General features: G+C 43.0%; 3 protein-coding genes across 4 annotated transcripts; 1 reads left to right on the forward strand and 2 right to left on the reverse strand.

Moving 5' to 3' along the window:
* Positions 1 to 9495: 9495 nt before the first annotated feature.
* Positions 9496 to 12578, reverse strand: LOC111982802 (hepatocyte nuclear factor 3-gamma). The gene is made up of 2 exons (XM_024014403.2): positions 12126 to 12578; positions 9496 to 11124 (listed from the first exon to the last, which is right to left on the reverse strand). The coding sequence occupies exons 1-2, from the start codon at positions 12195 to 12197 to the stop codon at positions 9868 to 9870; spliced, it is 1329 nt and encodes a 442-aa protein (XP_023870171.1). The 5' UTR covers positions 12198 to 12578; the 3' UTR covers positions 9496 to 9867.
* Positions 12579 to 15037: 2459 nt separating this feature from the next.
* Positions 15038 to 21886, reverse strand: LOC111982798 (interferon regulatory factor 2-binding protein 1). 2 transcript variants are annotated; one of them, XM_024014396.2, is made up of 2 exons: positions 19670 to 21886; positions 15038 to 19442 (listed from the first exon to the last, which is right to left on the reverse strand). In XM_024014396.2, exon 1 carries the CDS (start codon positions 21580 to 21582, stop codon positions 19690 to 19692), a length of 1893 nt encoding a protein of 630 aa, XP_023870164.1. In that variant the 5' UTR covers positions 21583 to 21886; the 3' UTR covers positions 15038 to 19442; positions 19670 to 19689. The 2 variants fall into 2 exon arrangements, with proteins under 2 accessions (XP_023870164.1, XP_023870163.1); XM_024014395.2 differs by having other exon boundaries at positions 15038 to 19445.
* Positions 21887 to 22026: 140 nt separating this feature from the next.
* polr1g (RNA polymerase I subunit G) lies at positions 22027 to 23754 on the forward strand. The gene is made up of 3 exons (XM_024014405.2): positions 22027 to 22236; positions 22479 to 22614; positions 22827 to 23754. Exons 1-3 carry the CDS (start codon positions 22161 to 22163, stop codon positions 23593 to 23595), a joined length of 981 nt encoding a protein of 326 aa, XP_023870173.1. The 5' UTR covers positions 22027 to 22160; the 3' UTR covers positions 23596 to 23754.
* Positions 23755 to 25413: the final 1659 nt, after the last annotated feature.

Consider the following 25413-nt stretch of genomic DNA (forward strand, 5'->3'; position numbering starts at 1 on the left):
GGGTTCACATACTTTTTCCAACCTACACTGTGAATGTTTAAATTATGTATTCAATATAGACAAGACAAATACAATAATTTGTGTGTTATTAGTTTAAACACACTATGTTTGTCTACTGTTGTGACTTGAAGATGAAGATAAAGATCAGATCAAATTTGATGACCAATTTATGCAGAAATGCAGGTAATTCCAAAGGGTTCACATACTTTTTCTTGCTACTGTATGTGTATGAATTTGCGACACTCGGAGTGTGTGTCTGAGAGAGTGTGATAGGCATGCCGGATTTGTCCTGTGCTCCTCCGGTGAATGATGTGATTGTTGCTGGCAGCCCTCTCTCCCATTTCTCTCACGCCTTCATGTTGTTTTTAGCCCCTCACACCGGTAACCCGAGAGGCAGGCGGGACGTCGGTAATCTGGCCCAGCTGGGTTCCTGTCGTTGCTAATTGGTGCAAACGAGGGGGACCTGTGATTGCGGGGCCATGAAAACAAACCCCCCCAGTAACAGGCTCGTGACAGGGGGCGGGGACCCAGGCTTCAGGGGCTGCTTCCACCAAACTGTGACCTGTCACTCAGCCAGAACCCAGCGGTGGGGGGCGAACAGGGACTCCAACCAAGGACCAACCAGATACTCCACAGGCTCTTATAGATGTCAAGACACAAGGAGAGGCTTTTTGTGGACTGACTCATTTTAAAGTTATCATTCTGCCTTTAGCTCTTGACATGTCTAACATCACTATACAGCCATAACTGTCCCCTCAAGTGAGATTTTTAAGATCATGTAATAACCGAGGGTGGTAGATGAAGTGTCAGTACTTTTAGCTAGACTTTTGCCAGGTAAGTGACGATAATGCTAATGATGGTCATAATGATCATGATCGTGATGAGTAAATACAGCTAGTGTTATTGATGATAAGTCGATTCTGGAGGAATGCCATTTCCAGAGTAATATAGTCACCACACCAACTAATAGAGCTCCGGTATTATCCATTTGTACAGCTGAATAGACACTGAAGTCATTCACTTTAAGTGTCTGGCTCAAGTTCTCACACCCGTGTGAAAACCTCTAACCCTCTGGTCAAAAGTCCAGGTCTGTTATAATAGCCCTACTACTCCTTTACTACATCTGTCAGTGGGTCAGGGAAACTAGAGTGTCTCAGATATGGGACAAGACAGAGAAAAGTTTATCTGATTGGACTGAGTAATGAGGTCACATGCTGTAACGGCAAAGGGGCGGGGCAGATATCACTCACACACCTGTGATGGAAACGGCTCATAAGTACTGATAATAACTGCTTGGAGGCATTGCGTAGGTTGGGTGTGTCATAAGTCCAGAAGTCCTTGTTTGGTTCCTGAAGTGTTGTTACCTACATCTGTTATCTACCAGTGATCTCTAGCAACATGCTTGAAGAACAGAAAGAGGAACTCTAGGTTTCCTCATCTAGTTCATCAGATCATTAAACTTGGCCTAAAGCCTGTGAGATCCTAGCTAGATCCTATCTTGTCTACAGTTGAGCACATTCAGATTCCCAGAATGCATCAGTGTCAGTGCATGAGCAGATACCCTGATGTGGTCTATCATATATTCAAATCCACCCGTCCATCCTTTTTGTAAGGATGATTAAAAAAAACTTTCAAAACGACCATGTATTGTGCAATGTGTAGGGGCCATGTGTTGTGGCTGCTCAGGTCCTTACTCTCCAGGACCTCCAGAGACAGAAGCTTAAGTGTGGTGGTGGAGGTGGTGGAGGTGTTGGAGGCGGTGGTGGTGGCTTCACCCAGCGGTGGCTGGGTGGGTGATGAACGCCTCTGGAATGTCCTCCGCCATCTGGGGTCCATGTGGACGAGGGGGCAGGCCCTGGACCTGGACCTGGCCCGGCGGGAGCAGAGGAAGAGCGTGTCAGCCCCGGCTAGACCTTAAGACAACACAGCCAGGTCTGACAGCCACTGTCCACTGCCTCGTAAATCACCGGCTACACTATCACACACTGTCTCTCTCTCCCTGCAGCGAGACACTGCTCTGTTTGGACTCGGAGAGTGGAGTGTTTTTGGAAAGGAAGAAACAAGCATTCCTCCCTCTGTCTGAATGTCCTGTTCAAAATGTGTCAGCTCGTCTGTCGCAGTGTTAGTACCAAGAGGCAAATGAGGGTTAATGGACGTTTTGAGCGACAAAAGCTGTATCAGACGTACAGAGGGCAACTATTACAGGCCATACCAACAGTATGTGTTAGTTGGACATCAGCCAAGACATAAGAGCAGACATAAGCTCCTACGTGCCGAGTTAAAGCCAGAGGTGTGACTGTGGCACTGGGCTGGCCATGGAACTTTTCTCTCTGCATTGTTGACTCAACACTCAGACCCTGATCAATCCAATAGTTTTCGTTCTTTCTTTCTCACAGGGAAATGTAATCAGTCCCCTTCTCTGTCTCGTTGTCTCCCAGTCCTGCTTTATCAGGAGCCACTTTAACAACACCCACAACCCAAAGAGCAAAGTCCAGCGTATTATCTCTGCCTCTGCCTCTGTCTCTTCCATGTGCACTCACTGACTGGCCTCCTCCGCACAGCACAACAGACAACAGGCTGGAGAGAGCTAGAGCAGGATATGAAGTCTAGAATAAAATGTTTATATATGTGTCCCGTTACTACACTCTCAGAAAAAAAGGTTCTATCTAGAACCTAAAAGGGTTCTTCGGCTGTCCCCATAGGTGAACCCTTTGAATAACCCTTTTTTCCAGGTAGAGCCCTTTTGGGTTCCATGTAGAACCTGTTCCACGGAGGGTTCTACATGGAACCCAAAAGAGTTCTACCTGGAACCAAAAAGGGTGCTCCTATGTGGACAGCCAGAGAACCCTTTTGGAACCCTTTTTTCTAAGAGTGTATAAACACAACACCTAATGTACACTATCTACATGAAATATATAACAAGGCATGTTTTTGTAGTCTCATATCTAATGCAATGATCATACAAGAGATTAAATGATGAATGTATACTATCTATTATAACTTCAAAACATGCATTATCGCAATTTTATATTTCACAGGGCTCAAATTTGTAATATTTCAGTATATGCTTCAAAGGGCGGCTACGTTTTAAAAGTGCAGTCATCCCATCTGTGCAACAAGTCTTCCATTATTCCACTATTTTTTCCTCCAACAATCCAACATGAGAGTATAGCCTGAGGGTTGAACTGTAAGCCTCAGCATGTACTTTCTTTTCTTTCACTGCTTGGGAAATGTCAACATACGATCCAACAGGATGCAGTGTTGCATCCAGGATGCAGCTCTCATTTACATAGTACATCTTCAAGGGATGAGCCAGGAGCCACCCGTCCCTCTAGTTTTATCTGTCACATCTACAGGTAAATGCCAAAATAAAGGAAACACTTCAGTAAACGAGGGATACAAAAGTATATTGAAAAGCAGGCACTTCCACACAGGTGTGGTTCCTGAGTTAATTAAGCAACTAACATCCCTTCATGCTTAGGGTTATGTATCATAATTCTGGGCAGGCCATTATTTTGGCTACCATGGATGATAATGCTCCCATCCTCAGGGCACGAGTGGTCACTGAATGGTCTGAAAACGATGTAAACCATATGCCATGGCCGTCTCAGTCACCAGATCTCAACCAAATTGAACACTTATGGGAGATTCTGGAGAGGTGCCTGAGACAGCGTTTTCCACCACCATCAACAAAACATCAATGTATGTAATTTCTTTGGGAAGAATGTTGTTGCATCCCTCCAAAAGAGTTCCAGAGACGTGTAGGATATATGCCAAGCTGCATCAAAGCAACTACCTATTTAGAGACTCTATGTTGGTGTTTCCTTTATTTTGGCAGTTACCTGTACATACGACTAGAAAAAACACAGCCAGGTTATAAGTATCCAACATTAACCGCCTGCTATGACAGCTTTTAACTTCCCAAATGATGAATGATAGCTGACAAGCCAGGAAATCCAAAGTGCATTAAGCAACAATTTAATTGAGGGGGCAAATAATAGTTCATTAGATACATGGTCTGGATGAACAATACATCTGTTCTATCAGTGTCCTTGTCGTATGTCCACCCATATTCCCTAACAATCAACCAGCTCGCCAGAAGCCATTATTAACGTGTTCTTTCTGTCAGCGCACAGAACATCCGAAAAGGGATCAATTGTGTTTTTCCTCCTGTGCGCTCCTGACAAGAGCACAAATTGCTGTCACTTGTTCCTGTGCCTTAGGTGAAACGTTAAACAAGAGAAACGACAGTGMAGTTTCTCTTGAGGAGGACATTTTGAGATACTTTGCAAAACTATACCCTCTGGGTTAAACTGGGTTGAGTCAAAATGGTTGACTTGCTATTTCATCTTACTTCAGCGACATGTCTGTAGTTGGTTGAATTGGCAAAAAGTTCTCAAATTGTGGCTAACATTTTTGTCTCATTATGCTGTTGTCAAAAGTGAACCGATTCTGATCATCAATAGTGTTATGTTCATACAACTATCTGAGAAGTGTTTGAATGTGGTTATCGTGGTTCACAACAGAGTACATGACAAATCACAGCTAATATACGGGGGTGACATTTTGTTCCAGGTTAGTCATAACTGGGCAGGACTCTGTCCCTTGTTCCCAATGCACCTTTGTGTAGCTGTGGCTACCATATCAGCTAAATACTGGCCTATCTTATCAAACCAACTGCACCGTGTTGTGTGGAAGGTGACGAACGGCCATAGATTCCTATTAAAAGATTCAGGCCAGTGTGTGTGTGTGTGGGATCTACAGTCAGCTTCAAAAGCTCCCTCAGTGCGACGTGACACTGGAGAATGGTTTTGCACCCCTACGTGACAGCTCCGGAAACACAGAGCAGTGTTGAGCAAGAAGGCTGTGGAGGGCTGTCCTACTGTCAATGGAATGCTGGTCTCTACTAAAACTCAACATAAAGTTCTCCTCTGACTGGATGACTCCTTCTTGTAAAAAGTGAATGACATGCCGTTATAACCTATCCATGAACGACACAGACAATGACAAAGAGTTCAGTTGACTGATACATAACATGAATGATACTTTTTAAAGAACTAAACTGCTACAGTGGGGAGAACAAGTATTTGATACACTGCCGATTTTGCAGGTTTTCCTACTTACAAAGCATGTAGAGGTCTGTAATTTTTATCATAGGTACACTTCAACTATGAGAGACGGAATCTAAAACAAAAATCCAGAAAATCACATTGTATGATTTTTAAGTAATTAATTTGCATTTTATTGCATGACATAAGTATTTGATACATCAGAAAAGCAGAACTTAATATTTGGTACAGAAACCTTTGTTTGCAATTACAGAGATCATACGTTTCCTGTAGTTCTTGACTAGGTTTGCACACACTGCAGCAGGGATTTTGGCCCACTCCTCCCTACAGATCTTCTCAGATCCTTCAGGTTTCGGGGCTGTCGCTGGCAATACGGAGTTTCAGCTCCCTCCAAAGATTTCTATTGGGTTCAGTCTGGAGACTGGCTAGGCCACTCCAGACCTTGAGATGCTTCTTACGGAGCCACTCCTTAGTTGCCATGGCTGTGTGCTTCGTGTCGTTGTCATGCTGGAAGACCCAGCCACGACCCATCTTCAATGCTCTTACTGAGGGAAGGAGGTTGTTGGCCAAGATCTCGCGATACATGGCCCCATCCATCCTCCCCTCAATACGGTGCAGTCGTCCTGTCCCCTTTGCAGAAAGCATCCCAAAAAATTATGTTTCCACCTCCATGCTTCACGGTTGGGATGGTGTTCTTGGGTGTACTCATACTTCTTCTCCTCCAAACACGGCGAGTGGAGTTAGACCAAAAAGCTCTATTTTTGTCTCATCAGACCACATGTACCTTCTCCCATTCCTCCTCTGATCATCCAGATGGTCATTGGCAAACTTCAGACAGCCTGGACATGCACTGGCTTAAGCAGGGGGACCTTGCGTGCGCTGCAGGATTTTAATCCATGACGACGTAGTGTGTTTCTATGTTTTCTTTGAGACTTGGTCCCCGCCTCTTTTCAGGTCATTGACCAGGTCCTGCCGTGTAGTTCTGGCTGATCCCTCACCTTCCTCATGATCATTTGATGCCCCACGAGGTGAAATCTTGCATGGAGCCCCAGACGAGGTGATTGACCGTCATCTGAACTTCTTCCATTTTCTAATAATTGCGCCAACAGTTGTTTCCTTCTCACCAAAGCTGCTTGCCTATTGTCCTGTAGCCATCCCAGCCTTGTGCAGGTCTACAATTTTTATCCCTGATGTCCTTACACAGCTCTCTGGTCTTGGCCATTGTGGAGAGGTTGGAATCTGTTTGATTGAGTGTGTGGACAGTGTCTTTTATACAGGTAACGAGTTCAAACAGGTGCAGTTAATACAGGTAATGAGTGGAGAACAGGAGGGCTTCTTAAAGAAAAACTAACAGGGGTCTGTGAGAGCCGGAATTCTTACTGGTTGGTAGGTGATCAAATACTTATGTCATGCAATAAAATGCAAATTAATTATTTAAAAATCATACAATGTGATTTTCTGGATTTTTGTTTTAGATTCCGTCTCTCACAGTTGAAGTGTACCTATGATAAAAATTACAGACCTCTACATGCTTTGTAAGTAGGAAAACCTGCAAAATCGGCAGTGTATCAAATACTTGTTCTCCCCACTGTACATCACAAAGACAATAACTGGTCACTTGAAGGAATGTCGTTTCTAAGCAAAACATGTATTTATGCTGCACTGGTGTATGTATCATCTTATTCTCAATTCCACCCTTTCTGGAATTTGTCCAACCAATGTATTGTCCCGTTGGACATGTGCTCATGTCCCTACGCCAGCTATACTCAATAAAAACACACATGATGTTTCCTGTCTAATATGCCACAGAGATGTCTTTTTTAGGTCACACAAAATCATTTGAAGGAAACATTTTATCAAACTAGAAAAAATCATATTTTGTGTGTTTGCTTTAATCTGTGTCAGGGAAAGTATTACATGTTACGAATAAGGACATGTAACGATCAAAGTTAGGGTTGCCTGAACACTTTAAAATGTGTTTTATTTTTTAGAACTTTAATTGTTAGAAAGTTACAGCATATACTCTACTATGCAAACTCAAGCAAATTAAAATAATCGAATAAAGTCTAGGTTTATTGTAAGTCGGAATAATCTGTTCCGTTGAGTGTTATATCTTACAGTACATTACCTATATTCAGTATCATTATACGTCGGCTATTTGCCACTTTAATATGGTGTGATGTGTAATCATTGTAAAATACTTTCCATGTATGCAAATGTTAAGGTTTACAGTAATTAAGTCATGTCGTGGTGTTTCCATCATCCCAACGTTGGTTTGGTGTTTCTAGCATGAATGGTTAAGAAAGCAGTGGCACTTTGAATAGCTCTCATGCTCACCCCTGACTCCCATGTTAATTATGCAAATATTTAAGTGGTTGTCATTTCTAAATTATAAATAATATAAAAAAATCTGAACAGAAGCAACGTAATTCACACTAGACTCGATGTTTGTAAGTTGCAAATATAATATAATAATATGAATCCATGAAGTGTTTCTATCTTCCTGAAGTTGTTTTGGTTTTTCTAGCTTGAATGGTTAGTATAAATTCTACATCTCATTGACTCCCATGTTAATTGGGCAAAACATCATCCAAAACACAACCAAAACAAACTGCAAATGCATCTCACAAGCTTGATGTAGTCATTGTGTGCAATGAATATGGGACCAAATACTAAACGTACACTAAAGCGCTTTCATTTCTAACTTGTAAAACAGATAACTATGAAAATACCCTCAAATAAYAGCTGACATACTGTACTGTTACCTAACACGAAACGTTCTATCTCAAATCTAAAATGCTGGAATATAGAGACAAATTTAAAAAAGGATTATTTACAGTAAAATTAGGATATCCTGAAACAGCAGGACAAAACTAACTGCAGTTAGAGCTTTTTTAATGACTCGAATTATACTTTTTGTTCAAATGTGAAGGCACCCAATCCCAATTAAAACACTCTGTTGTGAGATGATTCACTGGCCATTACAGTAAAGTAGTGTCTAGAAGCCTGGCCCAGTTTGTGTTGGGGCCAGAGGGCCAGCGTGAGTTCAACACTGTTTAGTCTAACCCTCCCAAAAGTCACATACAAGAGTCATTTGGTAGGGAGCTGTTTCAACAACCCTATACAATTCAGATGGACCTGTCCATCCTGCAGCAAGACCTACATCACAGAGCCTCTGTGTAAATATATACATCCAATTGTAAATATAAACAAAATGAACATGGAAATGACATATGGGACATATGTTTTTTCTTTAAATTATTTTAAAGGATTTTGTAAAATAACATATACACCCATTTCATCAAGTCTATAGATAATTTCATGTATATATTTATTTCAACGGAACAGGCAACAATCGTGTTTCTCCCCGAAGTTTTGCTTTTTAATGAGAAAAACATGAATCGTTCAAATCACAACATTCAAATCATAAACAACAACTTGACAATATATACAATATATAAGTCTGAAAAGCAAAATCATTTAAATAGTATTTTTAAAACTAAAATACAAGAAATAAAAACAGCATTTCTGACCTGAAACTCATGGTTTATCTTTGAAAAAGTGTTCCTTCAGTGAATATTCAGTTATTGGACCTCCATTATCAAAACATCTTGAAAGGCACTTTGAGGATGAGGGTTGCGACATAAAGCTCAATGTTGCATTGACATTGTTACAGTGATCCAATTCTAGTTTGCCATTTGCAGTAAAAAAGGTTATTATATGTAATTGTTGTAACACACACTGGGCCACCCCAGCTGTGCAAAATGGTGGGAAATCTCGTGCAAAGTACTGTATGTAAATGGTCCTATTAGTGAATTTCCATTCAACTCCTATCTTAGTAACTGACATACCATAGCTCCTCTCCCTCCTAACCCTTGGTATGTTGTGTAATATAATGTGAAGCAATTCCCAAATATCCTATGACATGAAGAGCTGGGGAACAGCATGCTCTCATTATTGATAATAAAAGGGGTCTCTGAAAATGTTTTAAAACAGACAAACAAAGCTGAAATTAGATTTACCACAGTTTCATCAATTTTTATACAGACTTCATCTTTTTTCTTTAAATGGATACCTGGTAAAAGAATACAAGAAATGGCTCTCTTATCAGTAAAAACAACAGCCTTCCACCTCTTGGAAAAAGTAACCATGGCAGCTACATTTGTGTTTATGGATGGGTATTTGAAGAGATTAAAACAGCATATTAAAAATGGGAATGAAGCAATATGTTGTAAAACACAACAAGAATTCCCTGTAATGCAGTAACAACTGCTCGAAGCAGTAACCTGAACCTTTTCTCACTCCCACAATCCCTCAAATTGTTTCATGTCACATTTGTTTTGTAACTTGTCAATACAGCACTGTACAAGATATATTAATTTTCTTCCCTTCATAAATAAATGCACAACTTCTTTCCCCCACTCCGTCTATTTACACTGTGTACAACCCAAGTAGTCCTGCTTGTCTGTTGAACAAACCAAAACCCAGTTTGAAGTAGTCTAAAAAAGAGATAAGCAAAAAAATGGCAAAGGGGAGACATGACTTCTGTGTGGATTTATGAATGTATCAGTTTAAAGACCTTCTGGTGAATAGGTGTCAATCCAGCACTGGGTTTAACCTTTGTCTTCGACTTCATGTAACTGCAGGGTTTCCCTTTTCAACTGTGTATCAGCACTGCTAAATGTTCTTTGGTCCCTGTTGAGTAGCCCTTCAATGGCAGCCATCTTACATTTTGGGATTTCAAGGCTGCTAAAAGTCCTTGTCAGCACCACTTGGCTGTGGTCCAGAGGCCTCCATGTTAGGAGGCATTGAGGACCGACCGGCTGTAGAGGGTTTGGTAGTAGGCCCCAGAGTCCATGACCGAGGGTCCTGCACTGTCGTAGATCTGCTTGGCTGCTATCGGAGAGGAGGAGGCGTAGCCATTGTAGGCCATCACCTGGTCCTGGTACGTCTTCAGATCCATCTTCTGCTCATTGGACATGAGGTTGGTGATGGAGAAGGGGTGGTTGAAGTTGTAGTGGGGATCCATGGCCTTGTGAGGGTCGTTCTGCAGGTCCAGATTATGCATGGCGCTGGGAAGGAGGTGGGGGCTGCCTCCCATGATCTGGGAGTGGAGTAGAGGGGCGGAGGAGGAGATGGAGGAGGGCACGGAGGAGGGGATTTCCACTGGGGTGCTCTGAATGTGGGACTGGGGCTGTGGGGGGCAGTCCAGCTGGACCATGCTCCTCTGCTGCTCCTCTGAGGAGGAACCAGGGTGGGAGTTGTCAGAGTGGGCCGAGTCAGCCCCCTCTGAGCCCCCCGCTGGGCTGTGCTCCTCCATCAGGCTGTCTCCATGGCCCCCCTTCCCCGAGCCTCCGTCCTGGGACTTCCCAGACTTCTTCGCAGCCTTCTCTTGATCGATCTTGAAGCGCTTCTGGCGGCGCAGGTAGCAGCCGTTCTCAAACATGTTGCCTGAGTTGGGGTGCAGGGCCCAGTAGGAGCCCTTGCCGGGCTTGTCGGGCGAGCGGGCCACCTTAACGAAGCAGTCGTTGAAGGACAGCGAGTGGCGGATGGAGTTCTGCCAGCGCTGCTGGTTCTCGCGGTAGTAGGGGAACAGGTCCATGATCCACTGGTAGATCTCGTTGAGGGTGAGCATCTTGCTGCCGGACTGCTGGATAGCCATGGTGATGAGGGAGATATAGGAGTAAGGTGGCTTGGCGTGGGTCAGTGAGCGGCGGTATGGCTTTGGCACCTCCTTGGCCCGGTTGAGGGAGGTGGGAGAGGGGTAGCTCAACTGGCTCATGGGCTGGCCCATGTTCTGGTAGTGGGAGAGGGAGCCCAGGGAAGGGCCTGGGGAGCCCAGCTGGGAGAGAGAGTTGGGGTTGAGGGATGAAGTCACCGGGGACAGGTTCATATGGTTGGCTCCTCCGCCCATGGAGGCCAGTTGACTGTTGAGCCCAGAGCTGCCATAGCCCATGTTCATGGTGGCTGGAGAACAAGCTGGGTTCAGGTTGATGTAGCTGTTGATGGTGCTCATTGAGCTCATTGAATTCATGACACTGGGAGAGGAATACATCTGAAAACAAAACAGAAAAGAGTTGATTTAGTCATTTAGAAACACAAAAATATAGATATGTAGGTTTAGACAATAAATAATGTAATTGTATTTTTGTGTTCAAAAGCCTGTACTAATGGAAAGCATAAACGGACAATGATACAACTGCTGAAAAAGGGACATTGAGTTCACATAGCATTGTTAAACCTGAAAATGAAAAAATGAAAAAATAAAAATAAAAATATGCCTCAAAATAATCAACTGAAAATGCGCGTCATGGATTCGTTCCCTTTCATTTAGTAGATATCCRACTACTAAGTACTACAAAACCACAGCAAATAAAACAAACTTTTAACGAAACGTTCCAAAATATCTGACCATAGGCTATCGGTGATATAATACGCTATAAAAAAGGATCACAGAGCCGTAAACTACACAATCATCTAAGTAACCTAATATTTATTTGAGAGCATATAATGTTGATTAAAGACAAGATTTCAGTTGCCTTTCATTTAATCACGAATTTCTTGAGGAAATGTATAGCTTATTTAAACTTTCGGAGGTAGCCTACGTTAATCAAATGAACTGCTAATTTAATTTCCGAGATGCTTTAACATTCACAATTTGCATATTTAAATAGATTGGCCAATACGTGTTAGTAAACAGACTAGGGAATACATTTAAAAAAATATAGATTTTATGTAAACAAGCTTCTAAATGTCACATATACAATTTCAACAGGTCACACAATAGACAAATTGAGCCAAATCATATCACATCAGTGTTATATGTTGAATTGTAAAAGTCTAACATTACTATATTAAAGATAAAAAATTGCAGCCACAAGTGAAAAAAGGAGTGAAAAAAATCAAAATAAAGCCAGTTGTGTTGGTAAAATACTGAGCTTTCGATTAAATAACTTACTTTTAAGAAACTCTAGAATAGACTTTAAAGAAACATATATCCAGCATCCACACACACATAGCCCATATGGTAAACTTATATAGAAAAAGTGTTTTTACCTCACTGGCTTCGCTGTAGAAGGCATTCCACTCTGGCAGTTCATGAGACTCCATCTTCACTGAGCTCAACATCCCAAATACAACTTTTTATAGTAAGAAACTATATTTGAGCGAATGAGACTGCAAATCCTTGTTTGTGTTTATAATAGCTTTGAGTCTCTGCTCAAAATTCAGGACACCGGCAAAAATAGTACAAGTTAAATCCAAGATAACGAAAGAGTTCCACTGACTGGTTAGAAGGCTAGAATACAAAATAAACAAGAGTGAGTAGGTCTTCAGTTAAATGTCAATATTTATTCGTTGATTTATCAATCATCCATCTTTTCATAATCAAGAGTAACAGGTTATTTATATTAAGCAGGCGTTCTCTTTGGGGAACGCTAGATCCGTATGACGTCCGCAGAATGCTCCCGTGAAACGATCCGTGTGAGTCAATGTGCTATGAGCAAGTACAGTAAAAGTTGGACGTGCCTTCTTAAAAACGCAGGTGAGGTCCCGCCCCATAAGGGCATTTGAATATCGTCCAAGGCTATTTGAATATCGTAAAAAGACCTCTCTTGCCCCCTGGTGAGGGTGTATATTGGCCCGGGACAGACACATCCATCTCAATTGCAGCATGCATCCTCCACTTCTTGACTACAAACTGCTGCTGAAACCTCACTGGATGTGTCTGCTTGTAGGCTATTTTCATAATTTATTTTACACCACAATTATGAAATCAAAACTAATTTGTGGCTTTCAATTATTAGAATATGAATTTATAAAGTGTTGCTTCAAGCTGAGTCGTCTTCTGATTGATAATCAGTATGACTGCCAATTAAAGTCAATCTGTAGCTCAATGGGATTGACATTATTTTATTTGTCTCTCATTTTAATACACTTGACCGATTAAAATATCCGCTCAATAGGTCAAGATCTGAAATGAAGAGGACAACTCGAAGGATTATTGCAGGCCTTGATGTGGTCAGGGGTATAATCTTCTCACGGGTTAAATTCATCAGTGGGAGGTCTGATAGGGGAGCCTGAGGTGAATGACCAGTGGGAGAGCTGTTAATACCCCCGACTAACACTTCTCAGGAGCTCTAACGGCTTTATGGAGAATGATTAGTTGCTGGGGAAATTGACTTCTCAGAAGCACTTTGGCCCCCAACTCCCATAGCCTATGCTCTTCCTCGTTATAGGCCTGCACAGTTTAAGTCCAATTGAACACTACATGAACGAAACATTGAATTATTCATATGCAATACAGGCTATGTTGTTTGCAATAAGAGGGTTACATTTGAAGGTAAATTAAGTGATGAAAATATTGGCAAACCAAAATAACGAAAAACAATAAATAATGCAGACCTAATCCAATGTGTGATGTAGGCCTATCCTTGGCCTGATTCAGAATACACATCTCGTTGTCAAGCGCAGACAGTAAAATCTGAATGTCAATGCATTTCCTAATTGCCAATGAATGGAGCTGTAATTGATGCGCATAGGTGGTCGACAGGATTAGCTGAGAAAAGTGCTAAGGAAACACGCAGGAAGAACACCTCGTGTTCAGCGCAATAGGCAGAAGTAGCTTACTCCGGGACACTTTGGTTTAAAAAATAATTGAGGGATGAAAAACAACATAAATAATKAAAAGTTTAAATACAACCGAATTCGTTCATTAATACATCTTTTTGATTCAACATTAAGATCATGAGGACTAAGGAAAGCATGATCTCTATTAGGCCTATTGGTCTTAACACTTCCAACGATTTGCGCCTGTTTGCAAAATGTTGTCAGGTCGATTAACACATTCAATGGGATCAATCAAACGTATTTATAAAGCCATTTTTACATCAGCCGATGTCACATGGCGGTCTGTAATGATAGCAATTAAGCTTTATAGAACAATTCTTTCCTAACCAAGTAGATGATTGAAGTCGGCTATAAGCAACAAGTTTGAGCACTGCTTTGAACAATTATATTTAAGCATGGGCTTACATTTTATTGAATTGTTTCTCAAGGCCAAATAAAACTAGCTAGGCTATATTGTTTTGAATCGAAGGCCAGCTATTTCGATAGATATAGATAACCCGTCCAATGATTCTACTACATTATGGAGAGCTTTGGAGGAAGATGCTGTACCGGCTGTACTGCATTTGAGTAATGAGTAGACAGAACTACTTCCTCATTAATCCTTTGACTTTAAATGGTCTATTCCCCCAACACACATCCCTACATCCTCCTGCAGGTCGGCCGCTTCTAATGCCAATGTGACAGTAGATCGTTCATTAACACCTCAATAATTAGCTGACAATAGCTTTAATGAGTTGACATTAATAGAGGAAGCCAGAGATTTCAATATGCTTTCTAGTGGGGGGAGTTATGACTGAGATTCGCCCTCTACAATATCTTGGTAGGCGGCGTTGTTCATTTAGGCTAACCTTTATGTGGGTTTTAAGAAGTGTAGGCCTACAGTAAAATACAAAAACAAAGGTCCCCATCATTACATAACAGAACCTATTATCTAAGTGAAATTATGGCCGATGTCAAATACGACGCCATCTAATTGATAAACCGGTAACGGTGCCATGTCCCTCCAATATAGCGACCCCCTACAAAAAAAAAATCAAAACATTGGAAAATGAAGTGGCCTCCTGGTAGACTACAAGAAAAGTGGGCAGAAGTTCACAACACAAGATCTGCACAGGTTAAAGTCCGCCATCTACTGGACATAGCAAGACACTGAACATCGAGCGTTTCTTTGCAACACAGCATAAAACCGTGGCAGTATTTATTTTTTAAATATACATTTTTATTTATGCTTGAAATTTGTCGTCAATTACGTAGAAGTTTCATGAAAAATATCAAAAAGTGACATTTACACCCAATGAAGAAAAAATATATACAGTACCAGTCAAAAGTTGACACACCTACTCATTCAAGGGTTTTTCTTTATTTTTTAAACTATTTTCTACATTGTAGAATAATAGTGAAGACATCAAAACTATGAACACATGGAATCATGTAGTAACCAAAAAAAGTGTTAAACAAATCAAAAAATATATTTTAGATTTTTCAAAGTAGCCACCCTTTGCCTTGACAGCTTTGCACACTCTTGGCATTCTCTCAACCAGCTGCTTTTCCAACAGTCTTGGGGTTCCCACATATGCTGAGCACTTGTTAGCTGCTTTTCCTTCACGCTGCAGTCCAACTCATACCAAACCATCTCAATTGGGTTGAGGTTGGGGGATTGTGGAAACCAGGTAATCTGATGCAGCCCTCCATCACTCTCCTTCTTGGTCAAATAGCCCTTACACAGCCTGGAGGTGTGTTTTGGGTCATTGTCCTGTTGAAAAACAAAAGATAGTCCCACTAAGCGCAAACCAGATGGGATGGCGTATCACTGCAGAATGCTCTGGTAGCCATGCTGGTTAAGTGTTCCTAGAATAATAAAAAATAAAAATAAAATAAAAAATCACAGACAGTGTCACCAGCAAAGCACCCCCACACCATCTCATCTCCTCCTCCATGCTTCACAGTGGGAACCACACATGCGGAGATCATCTGTTCAACTACTCTGCGTCTCACAAAGACATGGRGGTTGGAACCAAAAATCGCAAATTTGGACCAAAGGACAGATTTCCACCGGTCGAATGTCCATTGCTCGTGATTCTTGGCCCTAGCAAGTCATCTTATTGGTGTCCTTTAGTAGTGATTTCTTTGCAGCAATTTGACCATGAAGGCCTGATTCACCCAGTCATGAAGCTGAATTAAAGAATGCCAAGAGTGTGCAAAGTTGTCAAGGCAAAGGGTGACTACTTTGAAGAATCTCAAATATATTTTTGATTTGTTTAACACTTTTTTGGTTACTACATGATTCCATGTGTTATTTCATAGTTTTGATGTCTTCAATATTATTCTACAATGTAGAAAATAGTCAAATAAAGGAAAAAACATGAATGAGCAGGTCTGTCCAAACTTTTGACTAGTCCTGTACATGAAACTGAAAGTTGCATGAACAATTAAAAAGGTACACCCAGTCCTATAGCTGACATTCAGGGTTTTATTTTACTATACAAGTCAGTTAAGAACAAATTCTCATTTACAATGACAGCCTATGAACAGTGGGTTAACTGCCTCGTTCAGGGGCAGAACGACAGATTTTTACCTTGTCAGTTCAGGGATTCGATCTAGCAACCTGCAGTTACTGGCCTAACGCTCTAACCACTAGGCTACCTGCCGCCCCGAGTAGGTTTCCATTCCAGAAAAATGTTTAAAAAAATAACAACAACAAAAATAAGGGCAGAAATAGGCTAGTGTCAAGTAGAAATAGAGTTGGAATACAAGCTTTAACCTTGAACTGTGTTGAGATAAGCAACTCAACAGGAGTCCATGGCAGACAGGACCATAATAATAGAAAGGGAAGACAATCCTTACTAATTTAGGGGCCAAATACAAAAATACTTCTACTTTGTATGGATTTTTTACAAGTGCTTTCTGACAGAGGATGCCATTAAAGGCATTTTTTTTAAATGTATTTTTTATTTAACTAGGCAAGTCAGTTAAGAACAAATTCTTATTTACAATGACGGCCTACCCCGGCCAACGCTGGGCCAATTGTGCGCTGCCCTATGGGACTCCCAATCACTTGAGGAAAGTTGTATGAACATTTCAGTGCTTTTGTAGGAAATTCATTTGTTGTAAGGGCTACATTTGACTTACCGTATTTTAGATAAGTAATAGGCCTAATTTTAGTACTACATACACTTTCAGATACAGCTACTAGTGTACCGTATACATTCATGCCAAAGTGATCAGCAATGGCTTGATGTATTGTCCTCATTCAATTTCATATTTACACATGCACATGGTAAGGTATTGATTGGCACCAGCTCTGCAAATTGAGAATTCAATTAATATATTAATTTTGGTGACGAACATAAAAAGGTTAAGGAAAACCTGACAGAGAAAGAAGTATTTTGATATACATGTATATATTATCTTTTAAACAATTCAAAGAGTTAAGTTCATAGGTAAAACAGAGCATAAAACAGGGATTTTATAGAACTTTGAAAAAATAATAATAAGAGGATCACGTGAAAAACTTGAATCTCAGTCAATATAGAAAAAAACCTTTGACTTCACATAGAGTAAATTCCTTTAAATTAAACATCATAAAGTACACAATATTAGTTTAATCTCTACACCCTCTACAACTTCAGTTAACCTATAACTATCCTAGCAAGAACCATTTCACCCACTATTTCCCTGGCACATATTGAAATAATAAAGTAATTTAACACAAAAATTATAAGATTACAGAAAGTCTACACCCCCCTCGAACATTTGTTGCATTACAAAGTTGGATGAAAATGTATTTGTCATTTTTTTCAACAATCTACACAAAATACTGTAATGTCAAAGTATTTTTTTATATATTTTATATATTTTTTAAAGACGAATGAAAAATCAAATACCTTGATTGGATAAGTATTCACCCCCCTGAGTCAATACATGTTAGAATCACCGTTGGCTGCGATTATGAGTCTCTTGCGTAAGTCTCAAAAGAGCTTTGCATACCTGTATTGTGGAATATTTGCCCATTATTCTTTTCAAAATTCTTCAAGCTCTGTCAAGGTGTTTGGGATCATGGCTAGACAACCATTTTCAAGTCTTGCCATAGATTTTCAAGCAGATTTAAGTCAAAACTGCAAATTGGTCACTCAGGAACATTCACTGTCTTCTTGGTAAACAACTCGTGTAGATTTGATTTGTGTTGTAGGTTATTGTCCTTCTGAAAGGTGAATTTCTCTCCCAGTGTCTGGTGTACAAGCAAAAGCAGGGTTGCTTTTTTTTTCTTTCTTCAAGATTTTGCCTGTGCTTAGCTCCATCCCATTTCTTTTCATCCTGAAAACCTCCCCAGTCTTTGTCTATGTCAAGCTTCTGAACTAATTTAGACTTGCCTAAACAAAGGGGGTGAATACTTATGCAACGACTATATTTTTTGTTATTTCATTTTTAAAACATTATGGAGTATTTTGTGTTGATCAATGACACTTAGATTTAATTGTAAAAAAAATTTATTTTATTTTATTTCAATCCTACTTTGTAACACAACAAAATGTGAAGAAAGTTCAAGGGGGTATAGAATTTCTATAGGCACTGTAAATCTACTTTAGCATGAATCTTTGGTTTCTACGCATGTGTATAGGCTACTCAGTGATACACACAAGCTGTATTGTTTCAAAACTATAGATTGCACATATTACCATCGAGAGAGATTGTCTTACATTCTACATTCAGTATAAAATAGAGAGGTATCCATCCCATTTCTTACATGCTGAATAAAGCATCTTTGTTGGGCACTGTGAAAGCCATCTTATTGTATCGCGTAGCACTGAAAGTCTCTGTGTCTGTCTTATAAATCGATGGCGACATACCTTAACTGCTGGTTTGAGGTTTCAGCAAAGAGCAAACAACTAGCTCCGTGACAGTCAGTTTTATGTAAAGGGAAAATGTGACGCGAAACACAAAAAACGGTCACAAGAGGAACAGTCCAAGTCTATACGTCGCTGTAACATTTAGTCAAGTCATCAGTCTTTCTCAATGCCACTCAGAGATCTTTTAGAAAGATGTTCCATGAAACAGAAAACAGACCTAAAATCAACTGTAACAGGACAGATTTTGTTTTATTTAACTTTTACTTAACTAGGCAAGTCAGTTAAGAACAAATTCTTATTTACAATGACGGCCTACCCCGGCCAAACCCGGACGACGCTGGGCCAATTGTGTGCCGCCCTATGGGACTCCCAATCACGGCCGGTTGTGATACAGCCTGGAATCGAACCAGGGTTTGTAGTGATGCCTCTAGCACTGAGATGCAGTGCCTTAGACCGCTGCGCCACTCGGAAGCCCTAGATGAAGTGCATACTTCCCAACCATGGTCCACTGGTTTATAAAGTCAGTGACTAATACTAGTGACCAATACTAATAAGTTGATGTTTGAGGGACAAAGGGGTGAATTAGGTATTAGAGGTGAGCAAGGGCTGGGGGTATGGTCCCCCCCTAACCAACCAGACAGTGGTGTGATAGTGTAAGGCCTGCCCCATGGAGGTAGAGATGTATGATGATTGGCTGCGAGGTGGGGAGAACCTGGTGGATTGTCATGGTGGTTAGCTGTGAGGTGGGGAGAACCTGGTGGATTGTCACGGTGATTGGCTGTGAGGTGGGGAAAACCTGGTGGATTGCCGTGGTGATTGGCTGTGAGGTGGCGAGAACCTGTTGAGATTGTCGTTATCTGCAGGCACCAGGCTGCTGCTCCACTCAGGCGTCAACAGCCTTCTGTCCAGACAGACATCACATAAACAAACAGATTAATAAAAAGGAGGCTAATCATATTCGGTGACAATTTAAGCTACATATCATATATTATACTGTATCATAAAGCACGTCACAAACACTAAATTAGCCTATGGCCTAGCTACATAGAGAATACTTTGGCCTAAAGACTGACTCCAAGACAACAAATTCAAAGGAAATCAAGATGTAGTGAAATTGCATCTTACAGTCAGGTGTCCCAGAGGATTTAGGGGTCGCGCTCCTTCTTCACCTTGACGTCTCCAGCCAGGATGGTAGCGACCTCTCCCTGCATGAAGGCCCAGGGCACGTTGGAGCCCACCAGGGGACACCTCTCTCCACTGGGGCAGAACATCTCGATGCCGGCCCCCTGGCTCCGGATGAAGTCTCTGGTGCAAGGGAAGCAGAATTTATGGACCGCAACAGACGGGCACTGGACAAAGTGAGTGTCCTCCAAGCGCTCATGGCAGATGGTGCAGCAGAGAGGGGGACCAGAGGAGCCGGAGGGGTCCCCTGCTCCCTGGTCCGAGGCACCAGCCAGGGGGAGGGCTGCCGTGGTGCCCCCTGTAGAGTTGCTAGCTCCCTGGGGTTCCCCGTTCCTGGAGGCCAGGTGGCGCTGCTGCCCTGCAGGGCAGGCTGCCATGGGGCTGCTGCTGCTTTGTCTCACTGCCAAGGAGGAGTGGCCCAGGCCTCCACCACCACTACTGCTAGGGGCTTCTCTGGGTGACTGGCCAGCGGCTGCACCCGCGTTGTCAGCCACGCTCATCAGTGCTGTGATGGGGGAGGGGTCGCTGCTGTGGGAGTGGGAGGCCGAGCCCTCCTGGTGAGGAGGTGGCTGGCTTCCGCTGGGTAGGGAGGAGGCAGCTAGGTGGATAGCCATGCCCGGGTACATCCCCATGGGCCAGTGCTGCCGGAGCTGCTCCTCTGTGGTCACTACCTCTCCACCCTGGGGCTCCGGGGAAGTCTTCCTCCGGCGCACGCGGGCTGGCGGTGCCGAGCGGGCCATGTGACACAGCGCTGTGGGCAGCATGGAGCAGCTGGTGTCCAGGTAGGGCTGGGGGAGAACGTCAGGGCCGGGGGTGTCCTTAAAAGCCCGTACCGAATCACTCAGCAGCTCAGAGAGCAGCCGCCAGTCCCCCGCGCCATGCCTTTTCTCGTACTCCACATACTTCAGGCCCAAGTTGATCACTTTGTTCCCAGAGTCTTTCTGGCTGTCGTGGAACATCTGCTTGACCAGCGCCGCCAGGCTGGAGAACATATACCCCGAGCCGCACGGGTACTCCGCAAAGATCTTCAGCTCAAAGTCCAGCGTCAGCTTGGCGTCGAAGGCAAAGATCCGTCCCACCAGGCTGTGGTCCTTCTTGAAGCGCACATTGAAGGGGGTGCAGCCGGAGAGGGTGAGCAGGGCCCCTCGTACAGCCTTGGGTCGMCCGGCCCAGTCGTCTGCTCGGTTCCGTACACTCTCTGACAGCTCGGCCAGAGCCTCTGCGTTCCTCTGCTTCTCCCTCAGCTCCTTCTCAAACTCAGGGCTCAGGAAGGAGGGCACACCCATGCCCATGCTCAGCTGCCTCTTGGTGATCTCGTTCAGCATGGGGGCAGAGAGGGTGAGGGGGGTTCCCCCGACTCTGGTATTTAAACCGGGCACAGCTGCTAGCAACCCGTGCGGAGCCCCCACAAGGCCTTGTGTCATTAAATTGGGCGGAACGGTACACACCATGGGTCGTCTGGCGTTGTTAGGGCTCTGTCCACTGACATCTTGTTGTGGGCCCCCGTCATCTATTCTGTGCAGACCGTTGGGGAGCCGTGCTGGGGCTCCGTAGTCCCCTCTTCCCCTTTCAAAGCGTTCAGGAGGTGGCCTACCACCCTCCATAGGTCCATCTCTACCACCTGGGCCATGTTTGGTGGGCTGGGGACCCGGAGACCTGTCCCCCTGCATACCATGAGTTATTTTCAAATGCCTGGCCGTCTCTATGAGGAATTCAATACGGTCCGCCCCTTCATAATTCACACAGCCTCGGCAGACAGTCTCGCTAAAGTCCCAGATCATAGCCCATGGCATCTTAGGCAAATCGCAAAGGTAACAACACCACTGCCGCCTTGAAGACGACTGGGAGGAGGACATATTTAATAGGCCCTCTTATATCTTTCTGGCTTTCTGAGGTCCTGGTTAAACAGATTTAGCTTTCAATATTTCAGGAACAAAAGCCGCTTATTTTACTTCTCAAATACCGCAAAAAGTATATGATACACTTTTTGTAATAAACACAAAAAAATGGTGTTTACCCCCTTTCGGTCGCCTGCGTCCATGAAGTGTTTCTACTAGAAGACTGTCTTTGCTGGAACTTACACAACTCCGTGATAATGATGCATTCTGGGATTTATTGTTTTCGTTTGCGATGGCCTTCGTGAGTACGTGCCTCGTGAATAGCATCAGTTGCGTCTAAAATGCGAATATAGACTGCACACAGACCAATGTTTACGGAAAGTTATCATATGGATATTAATAAACACTGTATGTAAAATATTATCTATTTACAAAGGAACCGATATGCGCATCACACGCAGCCCAGATCCCCGTGAACCGAGCTAGGTAGTGTATCCAGGTCAAAGGCGATTTTTTTTTTTTAACAACACATGTTGCACCCATGCGCATTTAGTTAGACTAAGTTACATTTCGCAATTTAGCAGTACATAGAGGTCATGCCAAACGATGTATCTTCATCAAGTGATGAGGCAAGTGACACCGAGGAGGTTCCGCAAAAACGGAGAAAGCAGGGTAAGTTTTTCTATCTTAAATAACGTTAGCTAGCTATCTAGCTAATGTTAGCTACTACAATCAAGTCCATCAAAGCTGTCTGCCAGGTATCTAGTAAATCCTGTTAGGAATCAAAATTAGGGATGCTGCAATGGGCAGACAGCATTGTGTATTATATGGCGAATTCCACAACAAACACAGATTACGTTCACTTCGCTAGCTAGCTATATAGCTAATAACAATAACTATGTTTATCCCTTCAGCTTCAAGGTATCAGTGTCCAGCTGATTTTGTGGCATTTGCCCACAAACCATGTGCCAGTACCCTCATCGAAAGGGTTTGTGAGGACAACACAGAATTATGGCTCATCAAAGCTCCCAGCAGTTTCAACCCGGACAGGTAGGCTATCCTTCTTTCCATTTATATGAATTATCATAGAAGCGTCATGATTCACTTCTAATAACAGACAGAGATATCAAACAAAGTCCTCAGCATTTCTCATTCAGTGATTAGAAGTGAGGCAACATCCACTTCCAMTGCTTTACACCCACATGGTCTATATCTGGTGTGCGTAACCTCTTAACATACTGTGATCTCTCTCTCCGTCACAGTTTCAGCAGTCTGAAGATGCCTCTGTCTGGGCTGCAGACCATGCAGGCCCCTGCCCAGCAGACGCGTGATGGTGGGAACACCAGACAGATCTACAGCGTGCTGGGTGGGCCCTCTGGTGCTGCGGACCTCCATCTCCTCACCAGTCACCCCCAGGCGCTCGACTCGGTGGTCTGTGCCCCGGCCTTCAGCGGCCTCCTCAACATCTGTGAGAGCTACGGCGACTGCAGCACCAACCAGACCCCCATAGCCATCCCAGCCACCCCGGCCCCCACCGTGCCCCCGGGGCTCCGCCAGCGCTTCCAGCCTTTCGGAAGCAGGACCCCCACCCTCTCCAGACTGATGGAGGATACACTTGATACTCCGCTGCCGTCTACACCAGAGACGCCTCTCAGGGTCACACTGGACCCGGGGGAGGAGAGGAAGAGCAAGAAGAAAAAGAAGAAAGAGAAACTTATAAAGACAGAGGAGGAGATGGAGGTGGTCAGGGTGAAGGAGGAGCTGCTAGAGACGACTCACTGTCCAGAGGAGAAATATGAACTTCCTGGGCAGGAAGCTGAGCTCTCAGAAGAGAAGAGGAAGAAGAAGAAGAAAAAGAAGGATAAGGACAAGGACAGAGGAGAGGTGGAGGACACTGTATATTCATCTTTTAATGTAATTAAAGAAGAGGTGGAAGTTAAAGTTGAACCAATGGACAGTTCCTATGGTGAAGTTGAAGATTCTGGAAAAAGGAAGAAAAAGGTGAAGAAAAACAGGCATGATGATGACTAGTCTGTTGTTTTTTGTGGTAATCTTGGTTTGTGAAGTTATGATATAATAGTATCATTCAATTAAGCAGTTCAACAAATAATTATTATGCTACTGTACTGTCATTTGGATTTTGGGGGGGGGAAATGTGATCATCTAATAAAGCCGAGACGATAACACATACCGGAGTGTTCAGACTTGTGCCTCTTTATTCACACCAAAAATATATATAAACGCAACATGTAAAGTGTTGGTCCCATGTTTCATGAGCTGAAATAAAAGATCCCTGAAATCTTCCATATGCGCAAAAAGTGTATTTCTCTCAAATTCTGTGCACAAATTTGTTTACATCCCTGTTAGTGAGCGTTTCACCTTTGCCAAGATAATCCATCCACCTGACAGGTGTGGCACATCAAGAAGCTGATTAAATAGCAATATCTTTACACGGGTGCACCTTGTGCTAGGGACAATAAAAAGCCACTCRAAAATGTGCTGTTTTGTTACACAACACAGTGCAAGTATTGAGGGAGTGTGCAATTGACATGATAACTTCAGGAATTGAATGTTCTTTTCTCTACCATAACCTGCCTTCAAAATTGTTTTAGAGAATTTGGCAGTACGTCCAACCGGCCTCACCATGTGTTACCACGCCAGCCCAGGACCTCCACATCTGGCTTCTTCACATGCGGGATCATCTAAGACAAGCCACCCGGACAGCTGATGAAACTGGGTTTGCACAACCGAATTTCTGAATTTCTGCACAAACTGTCATAAACCGTCTCAGGGAAGCTCATCTGCTTGCTCGTCGTCCTCACTAGGGTCTTGACATAACTGTAGTTAGGAGTTATAACCGACTTCATTGGGCAAATGCTCACTTTCAATGGCTGCTGGAGAAGTGTGCTCTTTACGGATGATTCACTGTTTCGACTGTACCGGGCAGATGGCTTGTATGGCATTGTGTGGGCAAGCGGTTTGCTGATGTCAACGTTGTGAACAGAGTGCCCCATAGTGGCGGTGGGTTATGATATGGGAAGGTATAAATTAAGGACGATGAACACAGTTGCCTTTTATCAATGGCGATTTGAATGCACAGAGATACCATGACTAGATCCTGAGGCCCATTGTCTTGCCATTCATCTGCCGCCATCACCTCATGTTTCAGCATGATAGTGCTCGGCCCCATGTTGCAAGGTTATGTACACAATTCCTGGAAGCTGAAAATGTCCCAGTTCTTCCTTGGCCTACATACTCACCAGGCATGTCACCCATTAAGCATGTTTGGGATGCTCTGGATCAACATGTACAACAGCGTGTTCCAGTTCACGCCAATATCCAGCTACTTCGCACAGCCATTGAACCAGAGTGGGACAACATTCCACAGGACACAATTAACAGGCTGATCAACTCTATGCGAAGGAGATGTGTCGCTCTGCATGAGGCAAATGTTGGTCACACCAGATACTGACTGGTTTTCTGATCCACACCCCTACCTTTTGTTTTAAGTTATCTGTTACCAACAGATGCATATCTGTATTCCAAGTCATGTGAAATACATAGATTATTTAAATTCACTGATTTCCTTATATGAACTGTAACTCAGTCAAATCTTTGAAATTGTTGAATGTTGCGTTTATATCTTTGTTCAGTGTAGTTAAATCGCGTCCAACAACAATATTGACGAATATGCTGATTCGGTGAGCGAGTTCATTAGGAAGTGCATTGACGATGTCGTACCCACAGCAACGATAAAAACATTCCCAAACCAGAAACCGTGGATTGACGGCAGCATTCGCGTGAAACTGAAAGCGCGAACCACTGCTTTTAACCAGGGCAAGGTGACCG

Source organism: Salvelinus sp. IW2-2015, linkage group LG22 (assembly GCF_002910315.2).
Source record: "Salvelinus sp. IW2-2015 linkage group LG22, ASM291031v2, whole genome shotgun sequence".
NCBI classification, from domain to species: domain Eukaryota; kingdom Metazoa; phylum Chordata; class Actinopteri; order Salmoniformes; family Salmonidae; genus Salvelinus; species Salvelinus sp. IW2-2015.